This window comes from Siphateles boraxobius, unplaced genomic scaffold, assembly GCF_051911475.1.
Source record: "Siphateles boraxobius isolate OS27281-9 unplaced genomic scaffold, OSU_SipBor_1 68, whole genome shotgun sequence".
Lineage (NCBI taxonomy): Eukaryota > Metazoa > Chordata > Actinopteri > Cypriniformes > Leuciscidae > Siphateles > Siphateles boraxobius.
In genome coordinates this window covers 4,837,684-4,859,176 of record NW_027509195.1, presented here as the reverse complement: position 1 = coordinate 4,859,176, position 21,493 = coordinate 4,837,684, and the positions used below count along the sequence as shown (strand labels likewise).

Genomic DNA, 21,493 nt, shown 5'->3' with positions numbered 1-21,493 from the left:
TATATATATACACACACACACACACACACACACATATATATATGTTGTAATCGAAATTATTAATCTCCCATTGCATATCAGGTATATTGGCTAAATTTGCTGCAAATGAGACGGATAACCAGACACCAGCTTCTGGCAGCATTTCTAAGTGATCTTAGCCCATTCTTCATGAGCAATGGCCTCCAGTTCAGTAATATTATTGGGTCTGTGTGCCACAACCACCTACTTTAAATAACACCAGATATTTTATATGGGGTTAAAGTCAAGTGACTGTGATGCCACTGTAGAATCTTCCAGGAATTCTTCTGCAACCAAGCCTTGGTGGAAATTTGAGGTTTGCTTGGGATCATTGTCATTTTGGAAAGTCCAATGATGTCCAAGCTTCAGCTTCATCACTGACAGCATGCAGTTTTCTCCTAGGATGTCTTAATACTTCAATGAATCCATTTCAGCCCCAGAGCATCACCGAGCCACTTTGCTTAACTATAGGCAGAGTGTTCTTTTCAGGACATGCTTCATTCTTCTTCCACCAGACACACAGCTGATCCATAGGGACGAAAAGTTTCAGTTTTGTTTCATTGCTCCACAGAACAGAATCCTAAAACTTCTGTGGCTTATTTATATGATTTTGAGCACTTTTCTTGTGCTTTTGGGTAAGTAATGGTTTACGTCTTGAAGTTCTGGCAATGGAAACCGTGTGCATTTAATACTTGCCTTACTGGGCAAGCTGAAACCTCAGTGCCTGTTGCCACCAAGTCTTGCTGCAGGTCTTTTGCAGTGACTCAAGGGTTTATCTGAACCTGCCTTGTCAGAAATCTGGTTGCAGCCGTTGATATCTTCCTTTTTCTGCCCCCTCCAGGTGTGACCACTGTTCTTTTAACCCTGAACTAGCAAACTATTCTTCCAACGGTGTCGAATAATTTTTGCCTTCGCTACTTTTTTGTATCCTGTTTCTTGTTTTTGAAGGGCGATAGTATCTTCTCTTAACTTTTTGGACCATTTTTTTTTTTTTACATTTTGACAGTCAAACGTGACAATCAACAAATTTAGCCAGTTTAGGTGTTCTCGCTCAAGCACTCCTGGTGCAACTAATGAAGCCCTTGATTAGTTGCATCAGGTATGCTTACGAAAACACCTGTTTTTGCAGATTTGTGCAGTTGTGAGGGATTCTATTTAGGGTTTTGAATAATTTTGAGACTTCAGAAGTAATTAAAAGTTGCATTTCCAGTTGGATTTGGGGAAACCACTTGAACTATTTTGTTGTTGAACAGCTGAAAGTCTTTACATTTTGCCAACAAACTTGATTTGCAATGGGGGTTGAATAATTTAAATTACAACTGTACACACACACACACACATACACACACACTTTAACAGGTTTAGCAGTGGCGGTCGGACCCTTAAGGGGGCCTCATCCAGTAAATCAAAAACAACTGGAAAGCCTTTGGATATCGTTGTGCAAAAAAAGGTTTAAGTCAAACAGTATTTTTTTTTAATGAAATGATTAATTAATTAATTCAAGGCCAAAAGCATCACACTATTAGTCACGCAAATAGCCCTTTCAATTCCTTCTGTTAAGAGTCATGGTGCTGTCATCTTCCTTCTTGTGATGTGCCACTTTGCCCACAGTCTGTTCTGTCTGTTCAGTCAAAGGATGATTCAGGGACAGAGCAGATGTTAAGTGACTTGCCTTTTTTTGGCAAAATGACTTTCCAGAGCTTGGTCATTAGGTTAAAGTGTTTTCACTAGGGTGAACATCACCGTTAAAACTTTCAGATTCTTCTAATTGTTCAACATCAAGCAAACGGCTTCATTTCTGATGATCTGGGAAACATGACAAAGCCAAAGACCTAAATAAGTGTGTGCCTTCAAAATCTCAGATTTCAAAGGATATTGTTTTATTCAAGAGACATGATTGAAACATTTAGGCTGAATACTCTGTTTGATCTGAGATAGTATTATGCACCACAAGCAATTCCGACAAGCAATTTTTAGCTTTGATCACAGTTAATGAATTGTTGTGCAGAGGATCTCACGATTCAAATGCAACAATGCACTTGCTCATAGGAGCCTTTTATTTTTTGTAATACACCAAGAAGCAATGAAGTAAAACTAATGACGCCAATTGTAATTCCCATCCACCTTGTAAGGGACGCAGAGAGAGCATTTGCCTGATGATAAAGTGACCACAGATAGAAAAGAAAGGCTCTTTTATATCTTAATTAAGAGGTTGGAAATCTTTGTCAACCTGTGCCTCTGAGACAAAGACAGTGAGGTGATTGTAGACAGAGAAAAGGGGTCAGCCATAAAAGGTTTAACTAAATTAAATATAATTTAAACATCACTTTGTTTGCACAAAGACTATCATAAGGTGCTCTGAAGCATTTTTTTTCTACATAAATTAATTACATCTATACCTTCTGCTGGAGGCTCATGGAAGGGTTTTTCAGGTCTCTAAGTCGAAGGATTTACTATTCAATTGTAATTTCCCAGGTAACCTGTGCATTTGGAGTAAGGTGAGGTTTATAGATCTTCAAGTATAGCATTGTTCTACTTAATACGTGCATAAATGTGCTTTTGAGCCTTTCAAAAACAAAGTGATGACCTCAATGACAGCAAGGTGTTTAGGCTCTATAGCATCACTGGAGCAGTAAAGTCCAGGGCAGAGATCGCAGAAGAAGATGATATCAGCTGCTGTGCGCTCTGCTTGAAAAGCTTACACAGGATTCGAGTGAAAAATAGTTCAACCAAAAATTAGTATCCTTTTGTCATTTACTCACCCTCATGTTCTAAACCTGTTTAAAATGTTAACATTTAGGCTGCATCTACCTCTGAGAAATTATTTAATATTCATCTAATCTGAAAAGCCAGATGATTGTATTAATATCTTGTCTGGCTGGTCTTTGACTGCATTTAGTTCTGAGGAATTAAATGGCAAAATAGCCATCTGGAGATGGACTATGAGAACACCACCTCCGAGCGCTCCTCCCGCTGTGATGAAGCACATGAGGAGTTACTCAAGGTGGTCACTCATGCAGTGGCCAGACTACAGCTAGACTGGCCACAGGAGAAAGAGCAAGTGCTCAAAGTAAGAGCAGATTTATTTCCGGTGGCCTGGGGAGGGGCCTCAGCGACAGTCTCTCGCCTTCAAGTGTGTTTGTGCCCTTGACGTCAACATATTCAACAATCATGGGTGCAAGGGCACGTGGTTATACAATGATGCTCCAGTTAGAAGAGACACTCATCATCACTTAAAAAGTAAGCACTCCCCACCAAGCCTTGCAGAACAACATCCATGCTGGTAGGGAAGGTGTTTCAGTCATCGGTTCCTTCATCATGGTGGTGATGCTCTGCACACTATGGCTGGAGCAACAAGCTGACCTGCTGCGAAAAAAAGAAAGCTCCCTGGGACGGGGCACGTAAAAATATATTAAGTAGCTTGTTCGCGACACCGCTGTTCCATCCCCGTCACCTCCTGTGTTTCGGGGGAAGAGGTTTCCAGAGAAATATTAAATATTCGGTTCCCAGGACACGGAATATTTAACATTCACCAAACAAGACGTTGTGTCACAAGACATTGCGTCACCAGATGTTGCCTCGAAATTGGTGCCCCTTTCGGAGGAGGTGGCAGCTTGGAAACTACTGCCAAACATATCTTCTTGGGTTTTGATAACCGTAGGAAAAGGCTACAGAATACAGTTTGTGCACTGTCCTCCACGTTTCAACACCGTGGTCTCCACTACCGTGAAACCAGAACAGACAAACTTGCTGATACAAGAACTAACTGCAAACTCTGCTGGACAAAGGGGCCATAGAACATGTTCCTCTCCAAGACAGTCAGGTTATTATGGCCACCACAAAGCAAACTGTCGCATTGTGTGAGAGATGCTATAGCCTATGAGGCGCACGGTCAAGTTCAGCGTCCCCTCTAGGCGTTGGGGCTCATTCTACAAGGGGGGCTGCGTTTCTGCAGGGCTTTAGCAAGAGGTGCCCCCTTGCAGCAAGTATGTGATGCAACAGGCTGGTCTGCACACATTTATTAGATTCTATAGTTTGGATGTTCACGTTACTCCAGGCTCACTTGCAACAGCATATATATATATATATATATATATATACTGATATATATACTGATATATAATGAGCCAATAAGGTCAGACAGTCACTGGCATGAGTCACTGAAGAGGCCCTAGCACATTGACCATGCACCAATGAATAAACAAATAAAATCATATATGAGACATACGCCATGTCTGAAACCATCAAAGGACTGTACTTTGCATTCAACCTGAAATCTGCACAAACTAGACAAACAAACAAAAAAACATTGCCATTGGACGTGAGATCAAATTAATCAAGCCTTTGGTGGAGTTGCATCTTATAGTAAATGGAGGCCAGTCATAAAGTGATTTAATTCTATTAAAATAATTTTACACAGGAAAAAAAGGAAAGTAAACCACAAAAGACGCCACATCAAAAACCTCTAATATTCATGATGAATTGACATCAGCTAGTATTACTAAAGCCAAACAACATTTAGAATTTAGGGCATGCCAAGATGGTGCTAAAGCTGTTATGCAGCTTCAAATTCATTCCTCCTTATAATGTACTCTCTTCAGTCCAGTGAGAAAGGATGAATTCATTACAGCCCTGGTATCGATCTGACAGGCCTCAGCTGAGTCAACTGGAAGAGAATTCTCTCCAAATGCCCATAAACACATCTCATCCAGGGAGTTCTTAGAAGATTAATGGATGGACAGACAGATGGACAAGCAGACAGACCGAAGTACAGTATGCAAGGATGTGCATGGATAGACAGACAAACCAATGGATGGATGGATAAACAAACAGATGGATGGATAGACTGATTTATGGAAGGATGGAAGAACGAAGAGAGAGATAGAAATAGAGACAAATTGATGGATTCGCAAGGATAGTCAGGATATATATGGATTCATAGATGGATAGATAGATGGATGGATGGACGGATGGATGGATGCACACAAATAGATCAACCCATGGATGGATGGATGGACAAACAAATGAATATAGCAAAAAATGGATGGATGTAAACGCTCAAATAGACAGACAATGTGGATGGATGGATGGATGGACGGACAGACATACGTACTACTGTACATCCAAAGTGCTTTACAATAATATCAGGGAATCTCTCCTCAACCACCACGGACGGACGGACGGACGGACGGACGGACGGATGGATGGAATTACCAGCCATCAAATAACATCCTCAACAGTCAAAAATGGTCAAACATCTGAGACTTCAATCTGTTTTAACTGTGAAGAGACACTAGTCGATGTCATCACACAACCAAGACATGAACAGAGATGAAACTCATGGAAATCGCTCAACCATTAAAGGCCTTCCAGGAACAACTGCATTTAGAAAGTGGATCCACTCAGCATTTAGACCAGCACAAGACAAAGTGATTAGTTTGATGCATATACAGTTTAATCCTGCCACTGGGTTGATGCTTCTGAATGGGTGAGATTGGTGAAACATTGCACACTTTTCTCTTAAAGAGGGAAAGAACAGCACTGCAGAAGAAAACCGCTTACATCCTCATTCCTACACAAAAACACATGATTATACGATGACACAACAGAACATGCAAGATATAGATAAAACAATACAACAATGTACAGAGAGTGTAAGAGAGTGAACAAAGAGAACATGCCACAACCTTCACAGCTGAAATCATCAACGGCACTCATCCAAGCAAAAGCAATGATACACCAGACTCATAATCATACACTTTCCTTCAGTGAGGGAGGAACAGTAAACACATTTGTGGCCTCCACGCATGCCAGCAGATGGAGAAGGTGGGTGAGCTGGGTCTGAGTGGGTGATGGCCTAAAGATTCAGCACAGAACAGGAAACCGAGGCTGCCTGATGATTAGTCACTGATACATCACTATGCATCATGATAGAACATCATTACAGGATAATCAGAGACAATCAGATGTACAGTTCTGTTCATGGCTGTATCCGAAACCAAAATGATGCTTAAAGGGATAGTTCACCCAAAAATGAAGATTCTGTCATCATTTACTCAGCAAATTCTGTCATCATTTACTCATCATTTCTTTCATATGCGGAACAAACAATAGGATATTTTGAAGAATGTTCGTAACCAAACCATTTTAGTGACTTCCACTGTATGACAAAAAAACAAAAAAAAACATTCAGACATTTCTCAAAATATCTTCTTGTAAGTTCCACAAAAGCAAGAAAGTTATACAGGTTTGGAACGACATGATAGTTATAAATGATGACAGAATTCTAATTTTGGATTTTCTTTTCAGCTTATGATGATCTACTTTTGGAATAATGAGCTCATTTGAATATGTTTTAGATCATTAGACGTGACTGCATGGTACCGTTGAAAGAGTGAAACCAGATTGAAACAGACAAACCAGATTTCTTAAAAGATGTCTTCATACAAGCACCGCCTGTTAATGCACTGACTGTCTGATCATAGAAGCAGCAAGACAGCTGCCTCTGCTTTTGGATGCAACCCAGTTGTCTGAAACCAAATGGAATTAAATTGGCTACATATGTGACCTTGCTATGAAATCCAAAGGATTGTGGGTAGATATGTCCGTATTCTGTCTATTTAGCTTACTTTATGTTGGTTCCCATTATAATTATTGGATTCTCATTCTGAAATTATATTGGCGTACAACTAGATGATGAAACAGTCAATAACAATTGCTAAGAGACTAGTTTATGGCATCTACGGTATAAAAAAGGAAGTGAGATAAATTGTGAAGGATTGATGCAACACTTGGCACTTCCAGATGGTCCATGAAATGAGAAAATAGGGTAAACAAGAAAACACTGATTTGGGGAAAAAGAGAGGAAAAAATGCAATGGTTAGTAAGATATAGATTTGGGACCAACCATTGTAGCTACACTCATAAAACTCCAGAACCAAGCACTTGCATTTTGTAATACAACACAGGATGAAAATCTCTAGGTTCAAAGAGCTGTCGATAGTGATCAAAGCCTGCTGGGTGGAATGATTGTGCATTGGGGGTCTCAGCTGTATACAGTAGATGTTAAATTTGGTTTGCCTTCTCTCAATTCCTTTAAAGGATAGTTCGCCCAAAAATGTATTCACCCTAATGCCAAAAGAAGATTTTTTAAAGAATGTTTCAACAGTTTTTATTCTGTACAATGAAAGTCAATGGGGTCCAAAACAACATTGGAAACCACTGATTTTATAATATGGACCAACATAAATATACTGAGACATTCTTCTTCTTTTGTGTTCAGCAGAATAAACAAAGACATACAGGTTTGGACAGAATTTTCCTTTTTCTGTTTCAAATGATGACTGTTTCCAATCAAACAGAAAGTTCTGCTATAAAACCATGCCACTGGGTGGGCCAGTGTAAGAAAAGAAAAGATCACTTTCAATGGCTACTTTGGATACTGAATTGTCCACTCCTGTAAATAAACGCTTCAGTTACTGTGCTGAAGGTCATGACCCAGTGATCTGCTGTCAGGATGCAGAGTTTTTTCCTTATGAGTCTCAAATAAATATCCATGACAGTGTGGTGTACTATTGGTGCACTGCAGTGCCAAAACCACAGATTACAATTCCTCATTTATTATAAAATAATATAGTTCGATCCTGTTTGACCTGTCAGCTTACCTGATAATGACGTACATGACCAGGCAGTTTCCAACCAGCCCCACCACACAGACGAACATGTAGACCACTGCTATAGTGATCTTGACGCCCCTTGGGAAGAAGCTGTCAGTCCCGTTGAAGGAGCTGAAGTTGTTCTGGAACAGGGATTCGTTGTACAGATGGAAGTGTCTGGGGTCAGCAAAGCCGGTGGAATCATTTGAGTACTCCATGAGTGCAGCTATCACACACACACACACACACACACACACACACAATAAAAAAATAAAATAAAAAAACAACAACACAAAAATGCTGAGTCAATGTCTCCATACTGTCTATCTCACATGAAAACAGGCATAGAAAGAGATTGTTATTCTACTGGTTTTAGCTTGGTTAATCTTACATAAACAGGTTAAGAATGTGATGCTTATTTTTTGTCCGGATCTACTAAGTTGTTAAGAAAATCTAATTCACCCAGACTTGAAGTGTCTAGTAACGTGAATACAAATGATGAACATGTTTTCAGTTTATGAATTCAAATTCATTTTCATATTTTTGTGGTAAAAAAAAAAAAAAATCAATATTTAATTATTTATTCAACAAAAAAACGTGCTTCCTAATCTAGCTGTGTAAAAGCCTAACATTGTACGAATTGTTGGCTCTTTGAAGAATTGGCTTTTGCTCCTCTTTAGTAACTCGCCTTTTGATTAAAAGTATGTGTCTCTTAAATGCACATAAATATAAACAAAAATATGCAGTTAAGTAATATAGTTTTAAAATATTATTATTTGAAAAACTTTGTCCGCCAAATCAGTCAGTCTGGTGTAACCAATATGCAGGCAGCCATTTTGTTGTCATGTGACATGACAACAAACCACTAGCCTCTTAAGTTTTATGAAAATATAGATTTTAACCATATTAAAAATGCGTTGTTCGTTCAAATTGAGTATCCCTGAGTAAAACATATTGATATTTATGGCTCAGAAATATACTAGTAAAATATTTATTTTACCTTGTAAACATGTTTGGAAAAATGTGTTTACTTGAAAAAAACGGAGCACAAATATAACATTTAGAATTTGAAACGTGTTTTACATTTTTTTTTTTTACGCTTTCCCTTTTAGATCTCAGACAGCATTATTCGTCATTGACCTGAATGAATTTAGCTACAGTTGATGAGGTAGGGGTGATATGCGAGGAAGCGCATAGTGAACATTCTACTGCACTGTCAACAGTTTGCGCATGAAATACATTACACAGTTTGGCTACACAGAAATCAACCCATCCATGCGAAATTCCTGATAACATCCACACCGGAGCAGACAAAGTATAGCCTACAATAATTTCTATCACATCGTTTCAGGAAGATTCAAATAAGCACATACCGCTGTTTGGAGAAATCCCGTGCGATCGCTTATGCGTCCGACTCCAGTAAGCAAGCGACGAATGCTTGTTTCTGCTATTCTTTGTTTTAAGCAGTCTCAGAGCTCTGTTTCCAACAGCTAAAGATATTCACATCCCTGTGCATCTCAAGAAAAAGAGAAACAATTTTTTTTTTGAACAAGCGCAGTGGGAGGGGGAGGTGCTCTAAAGCACTTGCTTGTTGTTGCGAATCTTCAGCAGCGACTTACATCTCCACTAGGTATCTCTCTCTCTCTCTCTCTCTCTCTCTCTCTCTCTCTCTCTCTCTCTCTCTCTCTCTCTCTCTCTCTCTCCTGACACGCACTAACCAAAACGCTGATTACGCAGGGGTGGCGCGCGCATGCAGGTGTCAGTGGCACGCGCGCGCGCGTCTGAACAGGTGTCTTTGGTGGAGAGTCAGTCTGTATGAACTATGTTTTTAGAAAAGTATCATTTACTTTACATATTACTAAAATGTATTATGTTTAACGAGGCAAAATACATATTGTTTAAATTATTATTATGTCTGTGTATAAATAAAACTAAAAACATAATATACAGCTGTTCCAAGTAGGCCTACTAAAACTAAAATCGAAAACTTAATAAAACTATAAAAATAAAATTACTAAACATTGAATTAAAATTTAAATGGAAACAGATAATGTAAAATTAAAATCTAATTCAAAATACAACATATAAACAACTATAATAGTATATCAATGATACTAAAAAAAATGTGTTTTTACAGCCCTGATTTTGTGCACTGTGCTTTAAGGCAAAAAGATAAATAAAATGATGAAAAGCTAATAAGATAAAAGGTGATCAGTTGCAGCATATATACACTTTCGCTTCAATGTGTATTTAAATACATTTTACCTAAAATCTTGTTGACAAATAACATCAATGTATATGTTATAATCAACCACCCATGTTTCACTTCTCATGACACTTCATGTGCCTCTCTGGCCTCAAATTCTTATATTCAAGCATCATTTGTGATAATTGCAGCAGATTGCAAAAGTGCAACAGTTTTAATGGGTACGTCATTTATTTTGCAGGATGCAGCTGATTTTGCATGCACATTTCTTTCCTCAGCCATGTGACAGAGAACTGAGAAGGGCACAAATGCTTTCTCAGCTAAACATCAGTGATACATGTTGTATGTTCTGCCCTTAAATGTTTCAGCTCTGAGAACTTTAATGAGAGTTTGAAGGGGAGTGTTGGCTACAGGGGGAGCTCATGCTCAGCTCAGGTATCAACGCACCGTAAATCACAGCATTGTTACTTTGACAACATCTGACACTCATCAGTCACAAGCTTTGGTTGATTCTTTTTTTTTTTTTTTTTTTATGCCTAAAGGAAACTTGCATTGGAGGATCACAGTACTTTGTGCATTAATGTGGACTCATTAACATTTTGCTCCATGAATTTTTAGCTCTCCTAAGCAGTTTCTCGCACTGTGAACCTAGTTCAGTTAACGGAATATGCAAAGCGTTATATATTAATAGAAAGTAATGTCTGAGAGAGCAACCTGCTCAATGAAATGTTACAATTTGACATGCTTTATTTCTGCACTGCTGGTGGAAACTTAGGTTTACATAGGCGTCAGACGGATCGCTGTCCATGGTGCTGAAACATACAAAAGTAAAACAGACAAACTCTCAGCTTTTAGCAGAAAACATGGAGTATAAAGTCACAATATACGGCAGACCAGGGCAAGTTGTCACATAGAGCTCAGTAAGTTTTGAGACAAACGATTAATACCAGTGGATTTGTATGTTGGTTTCACACATTCAGCTCGTAAAGTGTCTTATATTATAATATTTTTGTTAATTCAGTCCTTTAACTTCCAATATGATCACATTTCCTTTTGCTGCATCCAGTGGCGTCATGCCCATTCAAAGTGAGGGGGCACGTGCCCCCTCAGATTTTTCCTCCCTGATAATTTTTTTGTCACAACTTTATTCCTATTATGCTCCATAATTACCAGAGCCTAACGACTCAAATGTATTCCTCTGGATGTGTAATAAATCCGCCCCTTTTTCCTAATATGGTGTGTCTGTGTGTATCAAATTTATAGCGCTACGAGCTAGCGCTCTAGAATCTTTGCTGTGTATGTTCAAACAACTCACTCGTCTCGCACGTTGAGCTGGCAATGTTTTACAGATGGTCTTGAAGTGGTAAGTGGGCAAAGCAACAAATCGGCATTGAATTAGTTATCGGATGATATTAAAAGGTAGTGGGATGTGGTTGACCTGGAAATTTGAACTTAATCAAAAAGTTATGGATTTGATATTAGCTGCGTTTTCAGAGCATTAACAAGTTGTGTCAGTGTAACGTTATCGATAGCTAGCCTAGTCTAACTGTAAACTAGTTGTCAAACTTCTTTCAAAGTCCTTCATCACATATTAATATTAAAATAACTTAATTTCAGAGCACCACAAAGTCAGACCTCAGCACCTTTATGTACCTTTAATGTAAGATCGTTCTTAGGTCACATACCAATTTAAAATCATAACATAAAAACTGCAATGGTACTGTTTTTAAAATCATGTGTAGTAAGTGTACAGTAAGTGTGTGTGTAAACATGCTTTAATGAAGTAGACTTCAAAAGGTTTTGAATTTGAGCTTACAGTTCTTTCATCAACCTGTCTTTTACATAAACTTACAAAATAGATACTTTAACTTAGTCCTCAGATAGAGTAGGGTTGCTGCTAGCTCCGTAAAGGTATTTCTGTCCCTCCCAAACTGCATTGAAATTGTTATGTTTAGCAGCCAGAATTTAAAATTTTTCAGGGGGAGAAACCCCCTGACCCCTCCTAACATAATCCATATCACCCGTCAGAAAACAATTGCAACGTCTCAGATTGTGCCCCCCCCCCCCCCCCCCCCCCCCCCCCAGAATTTTGGCTTGCATGACGCCCCTGGCTGCATCTGTTGTGTAAACAAGTGAAAAACACAAGTAAAACCACCCTATCATAGAATCAGATAAGAATCAGATTTTGGAAGTAGATTTTTAGTGTTCACTAGCTTTTTGTCACCAAGACTTTAAGTTCTTACTTTCAAAAATAAAATAAACTAAAGTAAAGGTGTGACCACTAGCCCCGGCCTACTATTTTAGCTTGTAGAAACAATTTAAACTGCATTCTTATTGCAATCCTACACACATTATTTGAATCTCAGCTGATTAAACCTGTTAGATGTGAAATATCCTGCTGTGTTTAAATAAGCCAGGAAATTAGCAGCATGTTCTGCTTGGATTCATTTGATCACCCGTATCATCTTATATGTAGCAAATCTGTTTGCATTATAAATGTCAGTCTGTGAATAATGATGTAAAAATGGTGCACCATACAAATGCTAATGAAAACCTTCCTTCATGGTGTTGTAAAACCTGCCAGGATTAGAATGCTGATGTCATTTCTGATGTCATGTATTATTATATATCTATTTTCCCCTCTCTTGTGTACACAAGATTAGAATGTTGTCCACTAAATGTGATAAGGGTTCACATAATAGGTTTTAGATAAGGTATGTGTACTTTTATGTACAACATCCCAATCAATAAATTAATTTATCCACCCTTTAGCACAAGGCCATTATTGTAAAGTAATATTGTAGGCTGTAGAAAACGCACAACGAATAATATAAAGACATACAAAGTCTTTAATAGTAAACTCGGGAGTAACATAGCGCTACACATTAACACAAACAATTACCGATAAGGGACTGAACAGAACAGGAAGTATAAATAAACAAGCAGACTAAACAGGAACAGCTGACAAGACTTAACTAATTGGAAACCATAGAGACTAACGAGAACAGGTGCAGACAAGACAGAACATAATTGTGATAATTATACAGCAGCCATACAGCCTCTATTTTTTACTTTATTTTTTCAGATGTATACTGCTGTTCAAAAGCTTGTCTTTGTACTGCTGTTTAAAATAGGTATCTTATTCTCCCCAAGGCTGCATTTATTTGTTACAAAGTACAGTAAAAAAGTAACATTGTGAAATACTGTATTAACTATTTTCTATTTTCTGTATTGTCTATTAACTATTTTCTATTTTGCCTTAAAATGTAATTTATTCCGGTGATGGCAAAGTTGAATTTTCAGCAGTCATTACTCCAGCCTTCAGGGTTATTCATTTGAAATAGATATATTTAGTAACATTACTGTCTTTACTGTCACTTTTCATCAATTAAATGTATCCTTGCTGAATATTTTCCGACCACTTCAACTAAAAACGTGATGGTTGTTACATTTAAATTTTTCAATTGGCCAAATTGAATTTTCTGTGAATTGAATTTTACTTATATTAGAATATCTATAAATTGGATGATTGAAATAAAGTGTTACCTATAGGAAAATAAAGTCATAAAAAGGTAAAACAATCTTGTCAATTTGACAAGTTTCTTGTAATTGTAAATTTCACTGTATAAAGACTTTTGTAAACTTTTAGACAGGTTCACCCCATGAATTGGACAACTTTTGCCATTGGGTTTTGGGAGGAACCTGAAATCTCAGATAGAGAAGAACGGGGTAAAGAGAAGGTGATGGAGCATTGAGGAGGTGAAATGAGAGGTAAAGAGAGGAAACCTATGGGGGGAGGGTGACTGATAGCAATAATGGCTGCAAGTGACATGGTGAGAAAAGAAAACGACCAATAATGGATGAGAAGAAACAGGGTAGGTTAAGTGCAATAAAATAGTGCTAAAACAAGGCGCAAAGACATTGCAAGATGGAAGGAAAACAATGAGGGACTGAGAGATTGATGGTGCATGGGTGTGATGCCTCATTCAAACGACTCAAAGCTTTTGAAATTGTGGAAGAGCGTTTCTCAGAGATGTGTCAAAGCATTCTCGGTTTTATAAAAATATGAGTGTGCAATGGACAAATATTAGGAAGTTAAAAACACTCATATTTAGGACAGATATTATACGGAAGTGAGACGTGAATGTAGGAGGACTTCCATCGGGAATTGTCTGGATTGTCTGGGAAACGTGGTTTCTACACCACAGGTACTTGGAGGTTAGGATGTGAAAACTAATATTAAGGGAGTGTGGTGACGTCAAATGAAAAGTAAAGCATTTTTTAGAGACAGTTCAAGTTAAATTACATTTTGATGGAGTACAAAGGCTTTTTTTCTTCTTTGGAATATATGCACCAATAAATTGTTCATAATAACAACAGGAACATGCATTTGTAAGATTAAAATGGCCATAAGGAGTCTTACTGTATATCAGTGGTCCCCAAACCCTTCACTGCAAAATGGTAATTTCTAAAGGAACTGAAGGATGTGCTTTGGAATGGAGATGTGGACCACCCACATCTCCATTCCAAAGCACATCCTTCAGTTCCTTTATGCATCAGCAGCTTCTGATTATTAGGGAGGAAAAGAGGTGGGATGGTGTTGTGGACGATCTGCAGAGGCATGAAGTGGTCAAATGAAGACTATGAAACATCTATGGTTACATATGTAACCCTCGTTTCCTGAGTAAGGAACAGAGACGTTACGTCGGATGACGACGAATGGGGTTTCGCTTAGAAAGCCTATAAACTTCAAGTATTACAAAACGAGCCAATGGCAAAGAAATGCCATGGGTCTGCGGAATTTGCATGGCGTAACTCCGCCCCACCTCGTGGGTATAAAAGGAGGAAGCCGGCAACATGCAAATATGTTTATTCGCTGAGGAGCCAAGACTGAGCTCAGGCGTTCCCTGCGGTACAGCGGAAAGTGGCATGCAGACATAACGTCTCCGTTCCCTACTCAGGGAACGAGGGTTACATACGTTACCATAGACGTTCCCTTTCGTTGTCACTCCGAGTTACGTCGGATGACGACGAATGGGGTTACCAGTCTAATCACGCCACCTTCTCAGCTGTCTTCCAGTGCCCTGCGTAAATAGAGATCCCTGTCATAGACTGGACGAAGGACTCCATTTAACACAGGAATACCAAGGTACACTGGGAAGCATATCCCAAGCTTAGGGGAAGTATGCAATTAATGCCAACCCAGAGGGGGGGAACTTGGAGAATACACATATGACCCAAAGGAAGCATATGGAAAACACTGGGGTGTCCAGCCGCAGGTGGAATATTTCAACCCCAGGGGTGGCAAGGTGGCTTGCCAAGGGAAAGACACATGCTCAGAGAGGCTTACAGTGGAAATACACATGTGGGGGTCGCTCATAGGAGGGACCATGCACACGGGAGGCACCTAGCCGACTCGCAGGCAATAGACACTGGCGCCGACGTCAGGAGTGCTGGAGGAGCTGCTCACCTGAGGAGAATATCGCACGTATCCAGTCCGTGGAGTGGAATGGCGAGCAAGCGAAGACACCTGAGCTGGTCCGGTACTAGCTGGTTGAAGGGAGTACATGAGAGGACACAGGCTCCACTCGGAGATTATAGAATCTGGCGAATGTGTTAGGTGTCGCCAGCCTGCAGCTCTGCAGATGTCTGTTAGCGAGTCACCATGCGCTAGAGCCCAAGAGGACACCACACTCCGGGTGGAGTGGGCAGTCACACCAAGGGGGCACGGTCGACCTAGCTGCTGGTAAGCCAAAGCAATGGCGTCCACTATCCAGTGAGACAACCTTTGCTTGGAGAGAGCCTTTCCCTTCAGCTTCCCACCATAACAGACAAAGAGCTGGTCTGAGGTCCTGAAACACTGTGTTCTGTCTACATAGGCAGGGAGAGCGCGTACTGGACAGAGCAGTGCCAAGTCTGGGTCTGCCTCCTCCAGGGGCAGCGCTTGCAGGTTCACCACCCTGTCCCGGAAGGGAGTGGTAGGAACCATGGGCACGTATCCAGGCCGGGGTCTCAGGATCACGTGAGAGTAAGCCGGCCCAAATTCCAGGCACGCTTCGTCAACGGAGAATGCATGCAGGTCCCCTACCCTCTTGATGGAGGCCAGTGCAACCAGGAGCGCTGTCTTCATAGACAGGAATTTAAGCTTGACTGATTGCAGGGGCTCAAATGGAGCACTCTTCAGGGCAGTTAGAACCACTGTGAGGTCCCAAGAGGGAACGAGAGGAGGGCGAGGCGGATTTAGTCTCCTCGCTCCTCTCAATGAACCTGATGACCAGGTCGTGCTTCCCCACCGACTTACCTTCGATGAGGTCATGGTGTGCGGCAATGGCGGCAACATAGACCTTCAGGGTGGAGGAGGACAGCCTTCGCTCCTGCCCCTGTTGAAGGAAGGAAAGCACAACGCTGATCGAGCATCTCCGGGGGTCTTCTCGGTGAGAAGAGCACCAGCTGACGAAGAGGTTCAACTTCAACGCATAGACGTGTCTCGTGGACGACGCCCTAGTGGAAGTGATGGTAGCCACCACCGCTGGTGGTAGGGTACTCAAACCTGCCTCGTCCCATCCAGGAGCCACACGTGGAGGTTCCAGAGATCGGGACGAGGGTGCCATAGGGTGCCCCGTCCCTGAGAAAGAAGGTTCTTCCTCAGAGGGATCAGCCAGGGAGGTGCTGTCGCGAGGAGTACTAGTTCGGGGAACCAGGTCCGGTTGGGCCAGTAAGGGGCAACCAGGATGAACTGCTCCTCCCTGACCTTGCTCAAGGTCTGCGCAAGAAGGCTCACTGGGGGAAACGCATACTTGCGGCCCTGCGGCCAGCTGTGCGCCAGAGCATCCGTGCCGAGCGTGCCCTCGGTCAGGGAATAAAACTGGGCGCAATGGGTCGAGTCGTGGGAGGCAAACAGATCTATCTGTGCGTCCCCGAACTGGTCCCAAATCAGCTGAACCGACTGGGGATGGAGTCGCCATTCTCCAGGGAGTGGCTGAAGCCGTGAGAGCTCGTCGGCTGCACAGTTCAGCGCTCCGGGATTGAAATGGCTCGAAGCGAATTCAGATGCTTCTGACTCCATAGGAGGAGGTGGCGAGCGAGTTGTGACATACGGCGGGAGCGTAGACCACCTTGGTGGTTGATGTACGCTACAGTGGCGGTATTGCCTGAACAGACTAGTACGTGTTGACCCGTGAGCAACGCCCGGAAGCGGTGCACGGCAATGCGCCAACTCGAGGCAATTGACATGCCATAGCCGCTGGGGTCCTGTCCAGCAGCCCACAGCAGCATGTCCATTGGACATGGCGCCCCAGCCCGTGGTGGAGGCATCTGTTGAGACAACAACATGCCGGGAGGCTCATTCCAGGGGGACACCCGCCCTGAGAAAACTGAGGTTCGACCACGGGGTGAAGAACTGACGGCAGGTCGGAGTAACTGGAACTCGGAGCGTGCCGTGTTGCCATGCCCACCTCGGGACTCGGTCGCGAAGCCAAAGCTGAAGCGGTCTAATATGAAGCAATCCGAGTGGCGTGACCGCGGCTGCAGATGCCATATGCCCCAGGAGCCTCTGAGAAAGTTTCAGTGGAACCGCACTCCTGCCCTCGAATTGTCTCAGGCAAGTCAGCAGTGACTGCGCGCGCTCGCTCGTAAGCTGCGCGGACATGGCGACCGCGTCGATGTCCATACCGAGAAAAGAGATCCTCTGCACGGGGCAAAGTTTGCTCTTCTCCCAGTTGACCCGAAGGCCCAGACGAGCTAGGTGCCGAAGCACTAGGTCCCTGTGTTCACAAACCTGATCTCGAGAGTGAGCTAGGATCAGCCAGTCGTCGATATGACTCAGGATGCGAACCCCATGTTCCCGAAGGGGAAAAAGGGCAGCCTCAACGACCTTCGTGAAGATGCGAGGAGACAGGGCTAGCCCGAAAGGGAGAACCGCGTACTGGTATGCCTGCCCCTCGAAAGCAAACCGAAGGAACGGCCTGTGTTGAGGAAGAATGTGCATGTCTCTGAGCATCTGGGCCTGGTAGACCTGCAGAGGGGCCATAGCATGCAGTGAAGCAGCTGCCTGCCATTCCGCCGCTCTGTAAGACTTCGCCACCAGGGTCGACGAAAATCTACAGCCTTTGGATGGGTGCTTAGGCTCGCCCCGAGAAGAAGCACTCTGAGGACATAGTTGCATGGCAACAGAGCGTTCAACCGGGGGAAGCCCAGTGTACCCACGGGCAGCTGCCTCATCGAGGGGAGGAAAGGCGGATGAGACCAGCGAGCGGTCCCGAGAAGACAGGGGGGTCTTCCAGGACTTCGAGATCTCATCATGCACATCCAGGAAGAAAGGTATTGGGGTTCGCCGAGGACGAGGGTCGGCGGCCTTACCCAAAAACCAATCGTCCAGCCACGAGCGCTCGGGACAGGGTGGAGGCCTCCACTCAAGTCTGATGCTCGCAGCTGCCCGGGAAAGCATGGCCGTCATCTCCGGATCAGACTCGAGCACAGCCGTATGCAAACCGGAAGGTGGCAGCTGTGACGAGCCCTCACTTCCAGAAGACTCAAACCCACCTAGTGATGCTGCAACAGACATGGCATCTTCCTCTGTAGCTTCAACTGAAACACGCGGGCCACCAGAGGGTTGACCCGCGGGAATCAGCAGTTCACTAGTGAGCACCGTCATTGAAGAGGGGGGCTGGGGTCGCGGACACATAGTCGGGTCACCCTGGCCACCAGCCGCAGGACAGGGGGTGGATGAGGGGACTCTCACTCTTGCGAGTTCACGGAGTCTCGACCGTAATGACGCGATGGTCATGTTCCCACAGAGAGAACATGAGTCATCCACGAGCGCTGCTCTAGCATGATCAATGCCCAAACATACTATGCAACGCTCTTGCCCATCAGAGTCCGGTACCAATCTGCCGCAACCAGAAGTACACGGGCGAGACATCTTTAAAAAGACCTGCCACGTGTAAGCTCTTTTAGTGAGAGAAAACTCAAGTGTTGAAGCACCCGGGGAGAAACGCACCGACTGGCAGACCACTGCAACAGATCAGCAGGAAGCACGCTCTCACCGTAGATCGCCGTCACACCAACACTCGAGGTACTCGTTTGTGAAGCTGACAATTCAGAGATGGCTTGTGGAGAGAAGAATACACTTGGCTCCGAAGCGAAAACATATCTGCATGTTGCCGGCTTCCTCCTTTTATACCCACAAGGTGGGGCGGAGTTACGCCATGCAAATTCTGCAGACCCATGGCATTTCTTTGCCATTGTTTCGTTTTGTAATACTCGAAGTTGATAGGCTTTCTAAGCGAAACCCCATTCGTCGTCATCCGACGTAACTCGGAGTGACAACGAAAGGGAACCCTCCTTATCCTTCAACCCTACATCCTCAAATACAGACATACTTCATCTCAACCTTCAAAACATCCTGCCTTGCTCAATCTCTCTCCCTCTTTCTACTGTTCCAACAATGCATGTGAGGGAATATTTGAACAGCAACAAAACATTCTCTTTAGTCTCTGCAGACCTATTAAATGATACGATTTCAGGATTCACTTCATGGATGACTACCTAATTAACAAAGCCCTTATATCTCCTTTATCTCATTTATTCAGCTAGGGCTGAGAGATTATGCTACTGATCGGAGGATAATTGAAGGCTCAGATGTGAAACGCATTGTACATTTATTTTTCATGAGCAGATGAATGTGCCACTCATAATGTAATTTATTCCTCAAGAGTTCTTTATATGAACAATGTGGATGTCAAGACCACTAGCATTCCACATTCTTGACACCTGCCTATCAACTTCATTGTCGTACATGAATTTGTCAACAGTCTGTCATGTTGTCATTGGCCACTAAGCATGTCTATAAACGTCCTACAATATGTCCTAACGATTTGTGGGGAAGTGTTACATCCTGTTGGAAACCCCACAAACATAGAATGCACACATATGACCTATTGATCAAAGCCAAATGAAGAACATCATAAAATAACTAGGAGAATGGAGCTACGTGACATTCATTGAGAAATACAGAAGGAGTGTGTAGACTGCATTTCTTCAGAACTACTCACTGAATCCAACAGATGGAATTCACAGAATGTCAGCATGGGATCAATTCCATTTAAATTCAATTAGACGTGACAGACAAAAGAAGTGGAAGTACAGAAAGATAGAAAGAGATTGAGGGACAAATCATTACAAGTATTTTACGACTCTATTTCCCCCGAAATCATGTGCTTATTGATTTGTATCCTTATTTAAAGTTCTAAACTACCTTTCTTATTGACTTTGTAATAATAGACTTGTGAATCACATTAAGTTCATTCACATTCATTTATGTTCAGAAAATTACATGAATTGTATTTAATACATTTTATTACATTTAGTAAAGTAATGAGCAGTTTCCCAGAATGGTAATCACAAACGAGGCAATATTCAAAACATCACAGTTAACGCAGTTTCTAAAAAAGCAAATAGCTAGTATTGAGTAACTTGCATTTTCAGACACAATATTGCCATTTGTATATTTTTGCTCCGACAATGAAAACAACTTCAAAAGGAACCAGAGCTAGACAAAGTAGCAGTGTTTCGGTTCTAAATGAATCAATGTTTTTGTCTAAACATTTTGTCAAAGTCTGTAGTGCGAATAATTGAATGACGTTCATTCCTTATTGAACAAATTATTTGAGCAAATTATTCAATGAATCGTAAAGACAATGGCTGGATTCAGAAATCACATAACTACTTCCTTACTATATAGTATGCAAAAACAAGATGTGAAAAGTGTAATATGTCAGAATTTACAATATTCATAAAACAGTAGGTGAAAAGTACCCGGATGTGACCTACTACTTTTTGTAAAAATCTGAAGTGTGCATCTGATGGACACTTTACTATCTCATGAGACCACGGGAGAGGATTTGTGAATGGCTGTAAAGCGATGCTGGTATGACAACATGATGAATGTAGTACATCCAGATTACATTCATTCACACATAATAAAAAATACTTTTTTAATGGTGAAAAGTAAGTACTCAGAGAGTATGTGATTTCGGACACCATTCATTTTTTAGTTCCTGAACGATTTATTTGACTTAACAATTCAGAGTTTCACTCATAAAGACAGTCACTCGTCACCACCTACTGATGTAATTATGCAAGCTGCAGAAAAAAAAAAACCCTCCACAAAAACAAGGGGAAAAAAAGAGTCTGTCTTATTTTATAAACATTCTACAATATGTGCAGTTAGAGTAAACATAAAATTAAAATTATTCGATATCAATTTAATGGTCAGGTGAACATAATATATGCCATGGTCAAAGTGTATTTTGTGGACAGTGATTTGGATTGTATTAATAATACAGTGTTGCATTCAGGTCATTTTCAAATGCTGTTTTTCCTCTATCACACCGGTCAGACGGGTTAAGCAGACGCAAGCAAATGTTTCTCTCTTCCATTTCAGCTAATTACAAACACTCCTACGCAAACACGACAATACATCCAGAAACACACATACACACACTCTTTCCTTTAAACTAATGACAAGCAAGACAAACAAAGCAAAGAGTCTGTCAGCCGGTGGCCATTCGTAAACAAAGCAGGACCGACTCTAAAATAACGAGTCCCACAACAC

The 21,493-nt window shown here is 41.8% G+C and overlaps 1 protein-coding gene across 1 annotated transcript in view; it reads right to left on the bottom strand.

The window, feature by feature from the left end:
* Positions 1-9,316, bottom strand: part of oprl1 (opiate receptor-like 1) — a 49,992-nt gene extending 40,676 nt beyond the window's left edge. The window contains exons 1-2 of the mRNA XM_077214289.1: positions 9,047-9,316; positions 7,683-7,899 (exon numbers count right to left, since the gene is read on the bottom strand). Coding sequence (XP_077070404.1) covers positions 7,683-7,891 — 209 coding nt within the window. The 5' untranslated portion in view covers positions 7,892-7,899; positions 9,047-9,316. The remainder of the gene's footprint in view (positions 1-7,682; positions 7,900-9,046) is intronic.
* Positions 9,317-21,493: the final 12,177 nt, after the last annotated feature.